Below are 16253 nucleotides of genomic sequence, written 5' to 3' on the forward strand. Positions count from 1 at the left end.
GTGGTGGTGGCTGCCAAGAAACTTGTGAGCCGGGTGCAGGTCGCACCCGAGTCGCACTTTGACGAGACTGTGCTGTCCGTGGTGTACACCTCGGAGCCCATCGAGGTGTCCAGGCTGGAGGAGACCTTCAGCAAGCTGAGGGAGGCAGCCAAGAAAGAGATGCTGGAGGTGATGCAGATGGGGGTGGAAGATCTTTTCCAGGAGCACCAGCAGACCTGGTCTGACTTGTTCATTTCAGGTAAGGGAAGTGATGCTCGACTTCCATGGGGTTGCTTCAGAAGGTGTCTGAAAGCTCAGTGTCCTGGGTGCTGTAAGGTCTCCAGAGGCTCTGGTCTTCCTGATGAGTTGTGGGATAGTAAAACAGTGTTTCTGGTTTGGAACCCAGCTTATCTTACACTAGAGTACACCTGACTATGTATAGAAAGTGATAGAAGAACATTTATAATCATTTTTGTGTGTGCTGCTTTTTGTGGCTTCAGGAACTTCACTGATTTGCCCTGCATGTCAGTTGGAAATAAAGTTGACCTGTAGTGATAGCATAAAAGACAGATTCTGCATGGAGATTAAGGGCCATTCTACAAATTTTCTTAAGATTTTAATGTCTTACATAAAAGAGTAGCTGAGCAAATAATGTAGAACTTGTTAGTCTATAAAAAGATTATGTTCTTTTGACAGATCATTCTTGCAGAGTCATGATGACAGGCCTGTAAGGTATCTGTATATTAAATTAGCTTTGTCTTTAGTGGGAGCTTGGCTTTCAAACTGCCAAGTAGCAGAGAGAGTATCTTCTTAGATAAACACAAGGAAACATTTCACTTTTGTTGCTATAGGACACAGAAACAACAGGAGCACTCACACTGCTGCTCTCAAGGTGAAGAAAAAGGGAAGTTTATTTTCTGACTCCAACATTTATAGTTTTCTAAAAGTGACAGTGGATTGGAGGGTGACAGTGCCACCTCTCCAATGACACTGGACAAACCAACAGTCCATCAAATTTCTCTTCCTCTATAAAAGAATGCAAAACAATAAGTTATTTACAGAAAGTGTGTGAGAAAGTTTGTTACAAGAATGTAAACATCAGAAAGCTTAGAAAATCTTTAAAAATCAGGGCAACACACTGGTGTTTTATGGATAAAGAACACCATATTGAACATCAGTGTGCATGTTTGATCTTCATTTCCTCCTAGTTAATTCCTGACTATTGGTTGTTTTCTTTCGCTGCAGGGATTGAAATGAGGAAGATCACAGATGCACATACCCCATCCAGTGAGACTGTCAACATGACCCTCTACTACGTGCTCTCAACTGTGCCAGCCCCCCTGCTGGACCCTGTCCTTGCTGGTGAGGACAGGGAGAAGATTGAGGCCAGCCTGAACTATGCTGACCACTGCTTCAGTGGCCACGCCACCATGCACGCCCAGAACCTGTGGCCACCCAGGCTGACCAGTGTCAGCCAGATCCTGCAGCTCTCAGACCTGTGGAAGCTGACTCTCCAAAAACGGGGCTGCAAGGGCCTTGTGACAGCTGGAGTGCACGGGCTGATGCAGGGAATGGTGCTTAGTTTTGGGGGTCTGCAGTTCACAGAAAACCACCTTCAGTTTCAGGCTGACCCTGACGTGCTCCATAACAGCTACTCCTTACGTGGGATCCATTACAACAAGGACTTGATCAGTTTAGCTGTTCTGCTGGATGCTGAAGGAAAGCCCTTCTTGCATGTGTCTGTGAAGTTCCAGGAGAAGCCTGTCAGACTGTATGCCTGTGAGGCAGGCTGTATGAACGAGCCCGTGGAGCTCACCTCAGAGGCACGAGGCCACACCTTCCCCGTCATGGTGACCCAACCCATCACACCACTGCTTTATATATCAACAGATTTGGTCCACTTGCAGGACCTAAGACACACACTCCACCTAAAAGCTATTCTAGCTCACGAGGAACACATGGCCAAGCAATACCCAGGCTTACCCTTCCTGTTCTGGTTCAGTGTGGCCTCCTTAATTACTTTGTTTCATTTGTTTCTGTTCAAACTCATCTACAACGAGTATTGTGGGCCGGGAGCCAAGCCCCTCTTCAGGAGTAAGGTATAAAACTGCTGCTTTTGGCTGCTGTCCACTGAGTGTTGTCAGCCTGATGTTGTGTCAGCTGTGCCTGGGCAGGCTCTCTCTTGGACTGTGAGGATTTTCAGCCTCCCTTGAAACAAGCAATCTGTGACCTCTTCTTGCAACAGGATTAGGGCAGGGATTGGAGCAGTGGGGCTCACAATTGTCAGAAAAGATAAACTCATCATCTGTTCTTAGACATTTGTGAGGCTGCAGGTGGAGGCAGACTCAGCTTTCTGTCCTTTTCCCACACATCAGTGTAGGACATTGCTTGTTTCTAGGCCAGCACTTGCAGTTGCCATGAGATGATTCTTGTTATCCAGTACCAGGAAGCATGTGAGAGAGCTGCTGTACTTGTCTGTACTGCTGTGTGGGGACCTGCACACCTGCCTGCCTGCTCTGAATGTGTCAGGTGTCCACAGCAGCACCCAAAGGCAGGCTGGTGTTGAAGGTGAAGCTGCTGACTTGGTGGGACTTGATGTAGGTGTTGATATTATAGACACTGTGCAGCCCTCCATCAAACCACACTTACACCAACATTTTGGGAGGATGCTGAATTGGTGTTTCTCCCAGTCAGACAAAATACAAAGCTGTGTTAAGGAAAGTACTGAGTGCTTTTTACTGTGAGTTGAAGGTTCTGGCACCAAGCTCTGGAGCCAGAGCTCCAAGCTCATCTTACCTGGGTGTAAAGAATTTCAAGTTGTTCTGAGTTGCCTTGGAAAACTTATTTGCTGTAAAAACTTAGCAGAGAATAGACAGTAGGTGCTTAGTACTGGGACTTTCTGATTGTGTGTTGATATGAAGGGGAAAAGCAAGACCAAGCTGGATTTGCTGTGTGAGCTATTTGTGCTGTTCAGAGGCCTCCCTCCCGAGGGCTGAACTGAGTTAAATGTAGCTTTCATTTAGAAAAAAAGGAGATGATACTTAAACAGCTGTCAGAGGAAAAGTTCTAGCTATAGATTGTACTGTTATTCCAAATTACAAAATCAAATTTGATTTTGCATAGCTAAGGCTGAACAGAAGGTATTGAACTAAACTTGACAGCTGGTATGTAAGGGGTCTTTAAAGTGAGCTGGAAGTTTCCCTGTGAGCTCACTGGTTTTGTCATTTTGAGCACTGGAGATCAAGCCTGATCCCAAGCACATCTGAATACCTGTGATCCAATAAAAGATTGAGTGGGAGCTGCTTGTAGCCAGACAGACTAACCTAGGAAGAGGTAGGATAGAAATGTAAATCAGACAGCTGCAGTTACAAGCCTCTGATCATGATCAGAACCTCAGTGCAAAGGGAGGAAGGGTTAGGAGGTGATGTCAGTTATTGTGTAACAGCCCTGAAATGTGTCCTTGGAATTATGTAATGGTGTCCTTTCACTGTTGTCTATCCAGTTGCCTTTGTCATCTCCAAGACTTGCCTTCTGCCTTTACCAGTGACTTGTTAACCCTTGCTGCAGGTGGCTGTCCCTGACTCTGCCCGCTGAAGTGCCCAGAGGCTGCACAGCCCCAGCGAGGGCTGACCTGGCTCCTCATCCTCCTGGGCACTGCAGAGCACACAGCTCTGCTGCCTCCTCTCAGCTGGACCTACTTCAAATGAAGGTGATGCAGAACTTGTTTCCAGAAACAGGGAAGAAGTGGAAGGCAGCTAAAGCTCAGAATCTGTAGCAGTAAGCAAGATAGATGGTCTTGAAATAGCACCCTGTTCCATTCCTTGAATGGGAACATCCCCTTGTCCAAGTGAACTTAGTCCTGCTTTCAGCCTCCATTTGCACAAGACACCTGGCAATATTGCAGCTGAGAACAAGGAGCATTTGAAAGCAACAATCCTTCTGTGCCTTGCTATTACAGGAATCTGAGACTTGGAAGGTGTGGTGATTCAATTGTTTATCCCAGAAGCTTGTGTAACAGATGTGTCCTTTCCCTGTAAGCTGTTCAGTTCCCTAGGAGTAATCTATTTGGTGAAAATACTTGAAGATAAACTAAGACCTTGGATATTTTGATCTGTTGGGTTTTTTTTTTTATTCTACAGAAAAATAAAGGATAATGATTCCCTTCTGAGAGTTAACTAGAAAACTTTAGTGTAACTTCCTTTCTGGTATACAGTTTGTAATTTATTGCTTGGGGGGAGGGGGAGTATGTTAATTTTTCCTCCACTTCAGTAACAGTCAATTGAACTGTCAATATCTAACAGTCTTAACTGTCAATAAGTTCTGGTAACAAGTTTTTCAGCCTTTATGACTGTAGAGTGCAAAATCAATTTAATGAAAGTGTTTTCTGGATATGCACTTGGAAATGCTGATCTACACGTTTCCTATTCCAAGCCTATTGAGACTTTGTGCATTGATTTGTTTTGGCTATGGGGGAAGACACCCCACTTTCTAGTGACTTACAGGTTGTTTGGTTTTAAAATACCAAAGCTGTTGTTTCTAAATAAAGATCTTTCAGTCTAATCTGATTGCTGAAGTGTGGTTGGGATTTTTGTTGGTTTTGTGTCTCTTCTCTCCTGCTGTTGCTCCCCACCCAGTTGAGATAAGCAGGGCTTTATGTTACATCTGTGGCCAGTATTGACTGCAAACTCAGTGTGGAAAATATATAAATGGATATAAGACAATTTGGAAGGCACAACAAGTGACAAAAACACACAGGGTAAAGCTCATCTCCATTTCCTTGCTCAGTATAACCTTGTTCTATCCTGAGGAATGAAGGCCAAGCTTTACTTTGAAGAACCCAGGGAATCATCAAGCAGCAGATTTAACAGCCGCCCAGCAAGTAATAAATTTGGCACAGTTGGTGGTCCCAAGATAAAACTGGGTCAGGATTTAACTTCAAATTTTCAGAGGGGTTACCGTCTGGTTGCAGATGAAAAGCATCCCTCAGGAGAGCAGATTTCAATGTCTAACTTTTCTGCAGACAATTCCATTTACTAATTAGTACAGCAGAGTTACTGCCCTTCAAGGGAATAAAGACAGGGAAGCAACAGAGTCCATTTTCAGTTGTACACAGGTACATTGTGTGCTGAGGGAGATATTTACTATTTGCTTTAACAGAACATACCAGAAACTCCTTCTCTTTCTCACCAAAGTTCCATGAGCTGCTTAGTTTCTGTGAAATATCTGGCATGAAGATGATAAGAGCTTGCAGGGGGCTCTTTCCAAGCCAACATGGTATCAGCTGGAGGCTGAGCCATTTGATATTTCCTGGCACAATTGCCAGCAGCCTGACACCCATGGAGTCCAAGGAAAACTGTTCAGGCCTGGAAAAGATGGATAAGCTACCATCACATAAAGCATGAACAGAACAAAAAACAAAACAGCTTTGAGAATGTTTTATATTAAATCCATTAGGATTCCTATGAGAATTTCCTCCATAACAAAATAACTGTTTCAGAATTCCTCCATGAAGAAGGGGAAAGTGTTTCTCTATTTACAGTATGCAAGAGAGCAGGTTATATTTGTTTACATTAAATATATTAGGATTCCTGTGAGAATTTCCTCCATAACAAAATAACTGTTTCAGAATTCCTCCATGAAGAAGGGAAAAAGAAGCAGCATTTCTCTATTTACAGTATGTAAGAGAGCAGAAGGTTATATTTGTGACATGCAGAAATGCTTAAAGAACTAAACAAAATTCCACATTTACAAGCACACAACAAACAAAACAAGTTAAAATAGTAACTGACCATCTGAAATTTATACTTTTAGTTGGAATTCATGAAAATGATGGTGACTTGGAAGTTAAACTGAGCAGCATAATGTTTAGCTGATAAATTCAGACACTAAGAAATGAACCAACAAATTAATGGAAAAAAATTTAGCATCTCAATTCTGCACTGTTAATCCTGGTTTCTGCTTTTGTCAGATAATACATACAAGATGCCAGAACAGAGTTTGGTTGATCCAATTTGCAGTTCAAAATGCAGCTTCCTCAAGTGCTATTGTCTGGGTAGGAAAATACATTCTTGAGAAGCAGATAAGACAGCAAAGCATTCTATATTTCTGCCTTCCACATGTGTGCTCCAGGCATCTTTCATCCAGCTACTGCTGAATGGGAGCTCTGGAAATCAGGTTTTTTGCTGCTTATTAATCCTGATATTAAACATTAGATTTATTTCAGCATTTTTGAACCCCTGGTTTGGTGTCTGTGTTCAACACAACTCTGGTTGTAAACCTGACATTATGATATTTGTTTCCATTCTAGTAAGTTTGTTCTCTATGAGTGTCCTGGTTTATGGGATGGAGATGTTTGTTTTTCAAATAAGCAACAACAGTTTCTCAGTGGTTGGTGGATGGAAAGGTGACAGAGGATGGAAAATTCCTGTAGTAGAAGATAAAAAGAAATAGAAAAAAGAAAAAAGAAAAAAAAAAGGGACAAGGGAAAGCATTGATATCTAGTCACTGATCTCAAATGTCAGTAATGAATTAGGACAGTTCTTTTTGTGGCAGCATCTCTGGAGTGGTGTAAATTCCTGCTCTTGCCTGCTTTGTCCTGTGGATAGAAGTGCTTTGCTCTTCTCCTTAACAAGCTCACAGTGTTTTATAGTTCTGCTCTGGGGGTGCACAGGCTCATTTGCAATGCTGCAGGGAACCCTGTTCTCTTCAGGGCTACTGATCTAACAAAGGGAAATAGGAAAGGAATGGAGTCTGACCCACCACAGCATACCAGGAATTCAGCTTCATCATGGACAGCTGTTTCTTTGTATGGCTTGAAGTATTGCTTCAAAGCTTGAAGTTCCACTTCAAAGTGGTTGGAGTCTGGTTTGCTGAAGAAGTCTGGCATGCTAAAGCAGATTGCAACTTGATCTGGGAAAGAAAATACAGGTTTCCAGTCAGTACAATGTGGTAGATACCATTCAGTTACACACAAAACAAACCAAAACAAAACAAAAGCAAACCAAGACCCCAAACCAAAATAAAATCCCAAGGAGCTGTATAATTGTACAATAGCTAAGGTAGGAAGAGAGCCTGTAGAGATCAGCTAATGCAACCCCACCAACACATCCAAATCTATCACTGTCCCAATAGATCAGAACTTACTGCTGGCACATCATCAAGTGTTAGAATAATTAATTTAACATTGTCCTTCTGTGAACACCTTGTGATGAAATTTCAAGGCAATGGAAATGCACACAGCTGCTACAGATAATAAGCGTCTAATTGAGAATTATTTTTAACTAAGCTGTTTATACAGCCTGTATCCAAGGTCCACCTAAATGAGGATTTTGTGTACATATAGAATTATCCCACAGTGATACAAGTTTTCCATTAGTATTGGAACAGCTCTGCATTTAAAGTAATGTGTTCCAGAAATCAAGGACACCATATAAAATGGCATGGAGTTGAGCCTGCAGCCTACAGCACCCAGGAACTGGCACCATGCTTGGAGTCCTCTTTGCTGTGTTAGCTCTGGCCTCTGCAGGTACGTGTCCAACTTCTGCTTTAATTTTAAATGATCAAGATAATTAAAATGTAAACTCTATTTTCCTTTTTTAGACAAACTGAACATTCTGCACCAAAGGAAAAAATACAGCAGAGGATGTTCATTGCAAGGGTCTCTTGAAAGAGTAACTGAGTGCTGTGCTATTTTATACCTTACGGATATTTTTTTTAAACCTACTTTCAAAACACACATCCTATTTGTATGTCTTCTAGCCTTTGGCTGCGGGGTTCCTGCCTACCCACCTCTCGTGTCCAGAGTTGTTGGAGGGGAAAATGCAAGGCCATACAGCTGGCCCTGGCAGGTTGGTGATTCTGTGCTTTCCCTGGAACAGCTGAGGCTGACCAAAACCACCTCTTGAATTCCATTTGATGCATCTTGCCTGACACCTTTTGACTCTTCTGCTCTGATCTATCCTAAACTTTCCAGTCTTCTTAAAAAAAGCTCTGAATGTGCTGCATTTTGCTGGTAATGTGTAGGTGCACAGTTTGTGGTCATTGGGAGTGGGGCTGCTGCAGAGCCTCATCCCCCTTGGGCACAGCTGTGAAAAGCAGGTGAACAGCAGTGAAGGCAGTGAGCCATGGAGTGCCCAGGGACTGACAAACCACCAAAGGGAACAGAGGGGTGCAATGCATGGACATGAGGGGGATAAAATGTTGGGCTAAAGATCAAGAGGCTTGAAGCTCTCTATGGTGTTACTCTGTATGGGCAGATGCTTGAAGTCCTCTGATGTGGAATGATGCTACTGTGTGTGGGAGAAAGCTTAAATCTTTTGAAATTGTGTATTGTGGCCCTACTGACATGGGAGAAAGCTTAAATCTTCTGAAATTCTGTGTTGTGGCCCTACTGACTGCAGCATGTGCTGTGACAGTCATGCAGGCTCTCATTTTAAGTCAAGTAGACTCGGGCTATTTAAGCAAGATGTATTTTAAAAATCAAGCTTTGGATGATAGGGAAGGAGGGAAAACCTTTCTGTGGCCAGCAGCTGGGAACTTCAAAGGTTTCCACCATCAGCAAGTTGTATTCTGGGTGCAAGAAGAAAGCACAGTGATGAAAAAGGAGTAAGTAAAAGCCTGAGCCTTACTTGGTTCCTTGATCCCAGGTCTCCCTTCAATACAATGCCAATGGCAAGTGGAGTCACACCTGTGGGGGAACCCTGATTGCCACCAACTGGGTGATGACAGCTGCCCACTGCATCAGGTGAGTAATGAAGGTAAATCTGACCCAGGAAGCAGCACATGAGCAGGAAGAGATGAGTGAAAACCATATCAATGCCAGTTCTCCCTTTCCCAGTTGATAGCTCTGAGTTTTGCATCATGTCTTTTGATTAAAAGTCAGGAGAATGATATCTCTTTATTTCTTAATATAAAAGGGGAAAAAAACCCAGTTACTTGAATTATATATTCTTCATTTCCATAAACAAACTACAAACATCTTTCTGTTTTCAAGTTGCTATTAAAATTCAGCTGTGTTGCCTGTTTCTGTAATATATGTCAGTGAGATCCACAAGCTAACTAATCAATCCACTCCCTGAAGAAATAATCACAAATATTTTGAATATACCAATCATTTTCATAAACTCTTCATAATGTGTGGCAGTGTAACAAATAAATAATCAGGTACAACAATGTCATTGCATCATCCAAGCTGCTTCCACAAATACAACCCCATTTTGCTCTGGTAGCATATCGTTATTGTAAATTAATTTGTAGCAAATGTCATAATATGAAACATGAAGGATTGGCTGCATGTTATTATTATAAATCCTGCATATTATATCTGCCACAGAGTTATTTATTATTGAAGCTATCAAAAAAAAGTCCAAATTGTTGCTGCATTGAAGAATGTGAGCTGAATCCTGCAGAGATTGGAGGCACCTTGAGTTTGCTAAAGAAGCCTTGAGCAGGAGTTGAGAGGACAGCTCGGAGATGAAATGATTATCAAGTCTAGAACACAATCTTTGCCCTTAGCAAGTCACTGGCTCAGCTCCAGACAAACCCTGCCTGTGAGGAGAGATTACAGTCAAGGGTGTTCTTATTGAATCTCTCAGGAGTCAAAGGTGCAGCTGCATAACTGAGTGTTCATCCTTTTCTTGCCCAGTTCTACTCTGACCTATAAAGTGCTTCTTGGAAAATACAACCTGGCAGCTCAGGAAGCAGGATCAGTTGCAGCTTCTCCAGCAAAGATTATTGTTCATCCCTACTGGAATCCAAACAACGTTGCCAATGGGTAAGCGGGTGGAAGGTATTTTTTCAGTTTTTAGGTGGAGGGTAAAAATCGAACTGCCTGAATCCCACCCATCTGGAGTTATGGTAATTAAATTCATGTTTAGAGCCTCCTGCTACAGTGTCCAGTTTCTACCTTCCCCCTCAGAGAATACAAAGCAATTAACAATATTGATTTCTTACTAATTAATAGTGTTTCCAGAAGCCATTTCCATGTTCGTGCTTGGGTCAGAGGCTGTTACATGCAATGATATCTCTTGTACAATGAAAGGGAATGAAGCATTTTATACAGCAGTCTTTGAAGCCCTCCTACCAGCAGCAGAGACCCAGAATTATGGATGATTAATATCCGTGTGGCTGAAGGATTCCTGTGTCCTGCTGCAGGCTAAGGGCAGTAACAAAGAAATCCCCTCAGTTCCAGTCCTTGGACTGAGTCCTAACTTGGTGAAAAATAAAATATAAAAGACAGCTCTCTTCCATCAGGAGTACAGGCAGTTCTGCAGGGAACAAGCTCCCAGTCCATGAATTTCCCATGAATCGCTTTGGGGTGCAGAATCTTTGCTGTTTGTGCACTGCTCCCTTTGCTCCCTTGCTTCTCTTTGGAATAGGCCTGTGGTGTTTGTGAGATCCCCAGGACGAGATGAGAATCTGACTCTGTGTTCTCAGAAGGCTGATATATTTATTATATTATATTATATTATATTATATTATATTATATTATATTATATTATATTATATTATATTATAATGGTATACTAAAATTATACTAATGAAAGGGAAGGATACATCAGAAGGCTTAACAAGAATGATAATAAAAACTCGTGACTGACTCCTCAGAGTCTGACACAGCTGATGGGGATTGGTCAATAATTAAAAACAATTCACATGGAACCAATCAAACATTCACATGTTGGTAAACAATCTCCAGACCACATTCCAAAGCAGCAAACACAGGAGAAACAATCAGATAATTAATATTACATTTTTCTCTGAGGTTTCTCAGCTTGCCAGGAGAAGAAATCCTGGCAAAGGGATTTTTCAGAAAATACCACGGTGACATAGGCCAGGTGCTGTGTAACTGCTGAGCACTCAGGCTGTTGTTCCTTAACCCATTTTGCAAACCTTTTCACCCTCCCTTTCTCTCCCCCGACGTGTGCACGTGACCACAGGTACGACATTGCTCTGATCAAGCTCTCTCAGCACGTCACCCTGAGTGACCACATCCAGCTGGCCTGCCTGCCCCCTGCCCAGAGCGTCCTGGCCTCCAACACTGCCTGCTATGTCACTGGCTGGGGCAGACTGCAGAGTGAGTACTTGGCTATTTGCAAAACCATGAAATTAAAAAAAAAAAAATCACCTTTCAGAAGTTCCTTCTCCTCTGAGATTGATGGCAAAGATTATTAATGGTGCTCAAGATCCCCTCAAAACTCAGTGTAGTGAGGTAGTTTATTATATTAGGCCCCACTTCACTCACACATTATGATTTTTCATTTTGAGATTTATTTTCCTTGTAACAGAGCTGGTAATGCACCTGAGGGGCCTTTATTGAGCTTTTAGGAGCTATTGTAATGCAAATGTTAATAGTGCATTTGCTAATCCCAACACACCTGATGAATATCTGAAGGCACACAAGGGAATAGATGTGAAGGAAATCCCAGAGTTGAGCAGAGGTGTCATCTTGGCTCAGGAGGCAATTCCTTGAGGGATGAGTGAATTGCAAACTCCTGAAAATAGAGTAGCTCTTTGTTTCTCTAACAATGAGACGTTTTTTAATGGAATGCAAATTTTTAGTGAGTGAGGGTGTATATGAAAGAATGGAACCAAGGGACATTCATACCTATAACAGCTTCTCCTTTAATGTAGCCCCTATGGAGTGCTTTACCTGCAGTGATGGTACCCAGGCACCATTTAGCAGAGCAGTTTTATTCTCCCTTCAGCGCCAGCTGCCACCATGACTCTGTGTTTCTGTTCTCTCCCAGCTAATGGACCCCTTCCTGATGACCTGCAGCAAGGCCTTCTGCTGGTGGTGGATTATGCCACCTGCTCCAAACCTTCCTGGTGGGGAACGACTGTGAAACGCACCATGGTTTGTGCTGGTGGGGATGGAATCATCTCCAGCTGCAATGTAAGTCCACTCTCAGGGCTTGGGTTTAGATTATTGAATGTGGGATCCCTAACAGGGGGAGAGAATGATGCATCTGACTCCATCTTATCAGAAGGCTAATTAATTACTTTATTATACTATATTATTCTATATTATGTTACATTACATCTAAACTGAATTTGCTAAGCTCTTAACTCTGCACACACTGCACAGAATCTCATGACTGTCAGTGACAGTCCTGACACACACGCACACATCTGGCCCTGACAGGCCAAGGAAACAAAACCCCATCACTGTGGGTAAACAATCTCCATATTGCATTCTACTTTTGCACAAACACAGGCACAGCAAATGATAAGAATTGTTTTTCCTTTCTCTGAGGTTCAGAGAATGTGAAACCCAGAAATATCCTTGGGAAGAGCTGTGCCTTGCTTTTGTCTGTGAAGAGAAATGTGGCTACACAGGACAAACAGGGAAGGAAAGGTTAAAAACCCCACAGAGGAGCTGCTCACACTCTGATTCTGTTCCCCTTCCTGCCAGGGTGACTCTGGGGGCCCACTGAACTGCCAAGCGGCTGATGGCACGTGGGAAGTGCACGGCATCGTCAGCTTCGGCTCCTCTCTCAGCTGCAACTACTACCACAAACCCTCTGTGTTCACCAGGGTCTCTGCCTACAACAGCTGGATCAAGCAGGTGAGCAGCTGCTGCAGGAAAACCTAAAAAACCAGGGTGACATCCAGACACTTGGCTGTGCTGGGGCTCTCTCACTGGGATTTCTGCCCCCTGCTAAGGGAGCTGTGTCACTCCTGATTCAACCGTGACCAACTCAAAGTATCCTCCTCTGAAACAGATATCAAATTTTTTTTTCACTTATTCAAATAAGTTTTGATAGTAGGAATGCATTCTCCCTTTATCCTAGAGCTTTGTGGTGGTCATAAAGATTTACCATATATTTCAGAAGTGATTACTCAAATTTGCATTCATCAATGCACTGATTGTTGCAATTGCATCCTAAAAGGTAGCACAAGTCTGGAATATCAAACATCTTTTAATTTAATGTAAACTTTGACTGAGAAGCAAAAATCTTATTTCACTTATTTAAATCCTGTGACTTGGACACAGCACATACTGTTCACAAATTCCTGCAGCTCATGATCTGATTTTTCACTTGTTTTATATTTTTGTAGGTTATGGCAAGCAACTAATCCACTGAGAACTGGATGAGAGATACCAAATGACCTTCGATCAAAAAAATCTGTGAAATTACACTTTTAACAACACAATTATTAAACCAAATGCTAGTGAAATAAACTGTATTTTTTGCAAGATGAAAACAAAATGTCTCTGTCATTTTTTCCTGACTGTTGGCAAGCCCAGAGCCTGTATTTGCGGATAACACTGGGTGTTTTCCCTGTCCCCAGCCTCGTGCTGGAGCTTGCAGCCTCACCTGGGGGAAGGTGGGATAAAAGGGAGTTTGCATCCTCCAAAAATGGGAATGATCCCAGGGGAATGCCCCATGGCCTCTCCCTTTATTGGAATAAAGCCAAAAGGACTCCTCTGTCTCCTTTTTGGACATAAACCTCTGGTGTTTGTGGATTAATTTTCCTGACACCTATCACTTATGTTAGACAGTCTGTCTCTACTCTAAACCAATCCAGAAGTGTCACCATCACAGCAGAAGATGGAGGACAAGAAGGAGAAGGACAGGACGTGCCCAGATTCCTCCATCTTGCCTCTTGAACCCCCATTCTAAATCCCCAAAATTCTGCTTTTTCACCCTGTGACATATTAACCATCACTCTACTCAAACTCTTGTGGCTTGTAACTCTTTACACAAAGCTGGGAATTGTTTCCATGGGCTAAAATCAAAGGCACAGGTGTTTGTGACCCCTGCCAGGGTCTGGGATCACACAGGGCAGCCAGAGGGATGTCCTGGGTTCTGACACCCCTCTGCAGAGGGTGGGCACTGGGAAGAGTCAGAGCATCGCCAAACACCTGCAGGGGCTCGGGAGGAGGTGCAGAGAGGAGCTGCAGGGCTGGAGGCAACAGCAGGAGCCTGAGGCTGTGGGTGGCACTCCTGGGAGCTGGGCATGCCCGGAGGGAAGGCAGCAGAGGAGCCCGCAGGTCCCTGCAGGTGAGTGTGATGCTTTTGCAGAGAGATTTTACACCTGGCATCTCTGAGCTGGCAAGGGCAAGGCGTTGTATTTGTATTGCACTAAGTAGTTATTTAGTTGTTTGCATTGGGTGTTTGGTAATTTGCACTTTTTATCACCTTCCTTAAGATTTGGAGAGAAGTATCACGGAGAATAAAACCACAGAAAATGGTTTTATTAGCTTTTTTTTTTTCTCACAGAAAAGCTGTATCATTCATCTGGCTTTTCAGACCAGAGTGTGCTAAGGAAGCAGTCTCTTAAATACAGCTTTTCTTTTAAAATTAATAACGGGAGGAACAAAATAAAATATATCTTTAAAAAACATCCAGATAATGCATGCTCCTATTGCTTCGTTTCAGAATGCATGGGAATTTTTAAATATCACTGCAAGATCCAGCTGTGGTTTCAGGAGCTGGAAGAAACACTCAGGATCAGACAATGCCACTGTTTTTTAAATTTTTTTTTTTAATTCTTTTTTTTTAGGTGTTTTCCCTCCTCCAATGCTGGTGGTAGAAAAACAGTTCAAAGGATTTTGGCAGCCTGCATGGTGTCCCTCTGCAGCCTCCTCGGGGCCATTTCTTTTGATTTGAGCAACAGCTTGGAAATGTGGAAAAACACAGGCAAAGCCCTTCAGGAACTTGCCTCCTGTGAAAAGCTTTGGGCTGCTCACCTCATCTCTGTCCTGCAGGAGGAGAGGCTGCTCCCAGCCACGAGGAACAGATCATTCCATTCTCAGCTCTTGGGGAATTTAAACTCCCTCTGTACCGCAAGCGAAGCACAGCTGTACTGTGAGAATTGCCAGTGCAAGCAGGAGAAAATCTCCATTTGTAGGTTTTACACGACTGACCTGAGACACAAACTGAACATCTCAGGGGTTGCTGAAGCCAGGCAGGTGCTGTCCAGAGCCATCTCTGAACTGCTGGAGCGTTTCAGGATTCCCCGTGAGGACCTCCAGGCCATGAGACACAATCCTGACTGGGCAGACACGGTGGCTTTCAAACTCTTCCTCCAGATCAGAGAAGCTGTGCTCAAAGCTCAGCCAGTGCCAGCCCCTGTGAGCCTTCAAACCACGCTGCATCAGCATTTTGCCACTCTGAGCTATGCTCTCTTCTCCTCAGAGACTGCACATAAGTGCTGGACAGATAATGTGAATCTGTCCCTGCATTTCACCCATTTTGAAGGAATCACTTTCTTTACCCCATTCCTGGGTGACTTTGTGTCCCTGGAAGCCGCGGTGAGGGGATTGCATCGTGCACAGAGCTGCCTGCTGCAGGAGGGGCAGGAAAAGCTGCGCAGGAAATCCAGGGAAATCCTGTCCACAATAAGCCTCAAGATCAGTCTGTTGGTGGTTGCCTGTCTCATTTACCCCGTCGTACTGATGTCCTTCAAGCAAATGACTGATTGGATCCACAATTATGCCAGGAACCTCAAGGAAAAGACAGAGGATTTGAAAAGGGAGAGGCGCCTGGCTGAGGACCTCCTGCACCAGATGCTGCCAAAGTCTGTGGCCAAGCAGCTCAGGAAATGCCAAAAAGTTGAGGCAGAAAACTATGACCAGGTGAGCAAATGGAAAGGATGTTGCCACCAAGGGTATAAAAGTATTTATTCCCCTAAAACAGCACCTACCTTGTCACAGTTCTGAGCATCCTGGGTTTGCAGCCGGAGTCGGGCATTGATGGAAATCCAAATATTCCCAATGGCTTTTGGAAAGAGCTGTGCAGTATGCCATGGAGCACCCAGGCTGGTGGGAAAGGAAGAAGAGCTGCGATTTCCAAATTCATAGCTTTGGACATCAAATATCCTATGCTGGCAAATTGTCTTGGTGTTTAGGAGCCTCCCACAACAGCCAGCACCACTGGATCATCAGTTCATAAGAGAAATAAATTAATCTCCTCCTTGTAGAATATGAAGAATAAAAGAATTGCTGCTGCCAGTGTTGAATTCAGCAGCTGTGCTGCAAAGCCCTCAGCCCAAATCCTCATGCTACAAGAATTGCAATTCTATTCTCTCTTTTTCCCTGGACACCCCTTTACTTTCAGCTGTGAAACGCAGTATGAAATGTCTGCATTTAATCTGTAAGCATCATTATCAAAACAACAACCTGTAATTGCACAATTAATCATAATCCACAATAGTCATGACATCAAAAGTGCTGAACCAAGGCAGAGTGAAAAGGTGGCCCCTCCAGATTAATTGGTATTAGCAAGGATGATTTGAGTTTAAACCCTGACACAATTCAGACAGCACAG

General features: G+C 43.3%; 2 protein-coding genes across 2 annotated transcripts; both read left to right on the top strand.

Annotated features, from left to right (window-relative positions):
- KIAA2013 (KIAA2013 ortholog) lies at positions 1-4544 on the top strand (the record flags this gene model as incomplete). Its single annotated transcript, XM_005427504.2, has 3 exons — positions 1-238; positions 1225-2078; positions 3547-4544. Coding segments are annotated over 3 exons (1119 nt in total), but the record flags the coding sequence as incomplete, so codon positions are not given.
- A 2917-nt stretch (positions 4545-7461) lies between these two features.
- LOC102039268 (chymotrypsin-like elastase family member 2A) lies at positions 7462-13056 on the top strand. The gene is made up of 8 exons (XM_014309672.2): positions 7462-7504; positions 7738-7826; positions 8625-8722; positions 9623-9751; positions 10917-11053; positions 11727-11872; positions 12392-12544; positions 13039-13056. Exons 1-8 carry the CDS (start codon positions 7462-7464, stop codon positions 13054-13056), a joined length of 813 nt encoding a protein of 270 aa, XP_014165147.2.
- The last annotated feature ends 3197 nt before the right edge of the window (positions 13057-16253 follow it).

Source organism: Geospiza fortis, unplaced genomic scaffold (genome assembly GCF_000277835.1).
Source record: "Geospiza fortis unplaced genomic scaffold, GeoFor_1.0 scaffold132, whole genome shotgun sequence".
Classification (NCBI taxonomy): domain Eukaryota; kingdom Metazoa; phylum Chordata; class Aves; order Passeriformes; family Thraupidae; genus Geospiza; species Geospiza fortis.

What these genes read in the sequence shown, in the direction of transcription:
- LOC102039268 (XM_014309672.2), top strand. Translation starts at nt 7,462, where the DNA reads ATGCTTGGAGTCCTCTTTGCTGTGTTAGCTCTGGCCTCTGCAG. An exon ending in GTTAGCTCTGGCCTCTGCAG is followed by an intron (nt 7,505 to 7,737) that starts GTACGTGTCCAA and finishes TATGTCTTCTAG; the next exon opens with CCTTTGGCTGCGGGGTTCCT. An exon ending in CATACAGCTGGCCCTGGCAG is followed by an intron (nt 7,827 to 8,624) that starts GTTGGTGATTCT and finishes CCTTGATCCCAG; the next exon opens with GTCTCCCTTCAATACAATGC.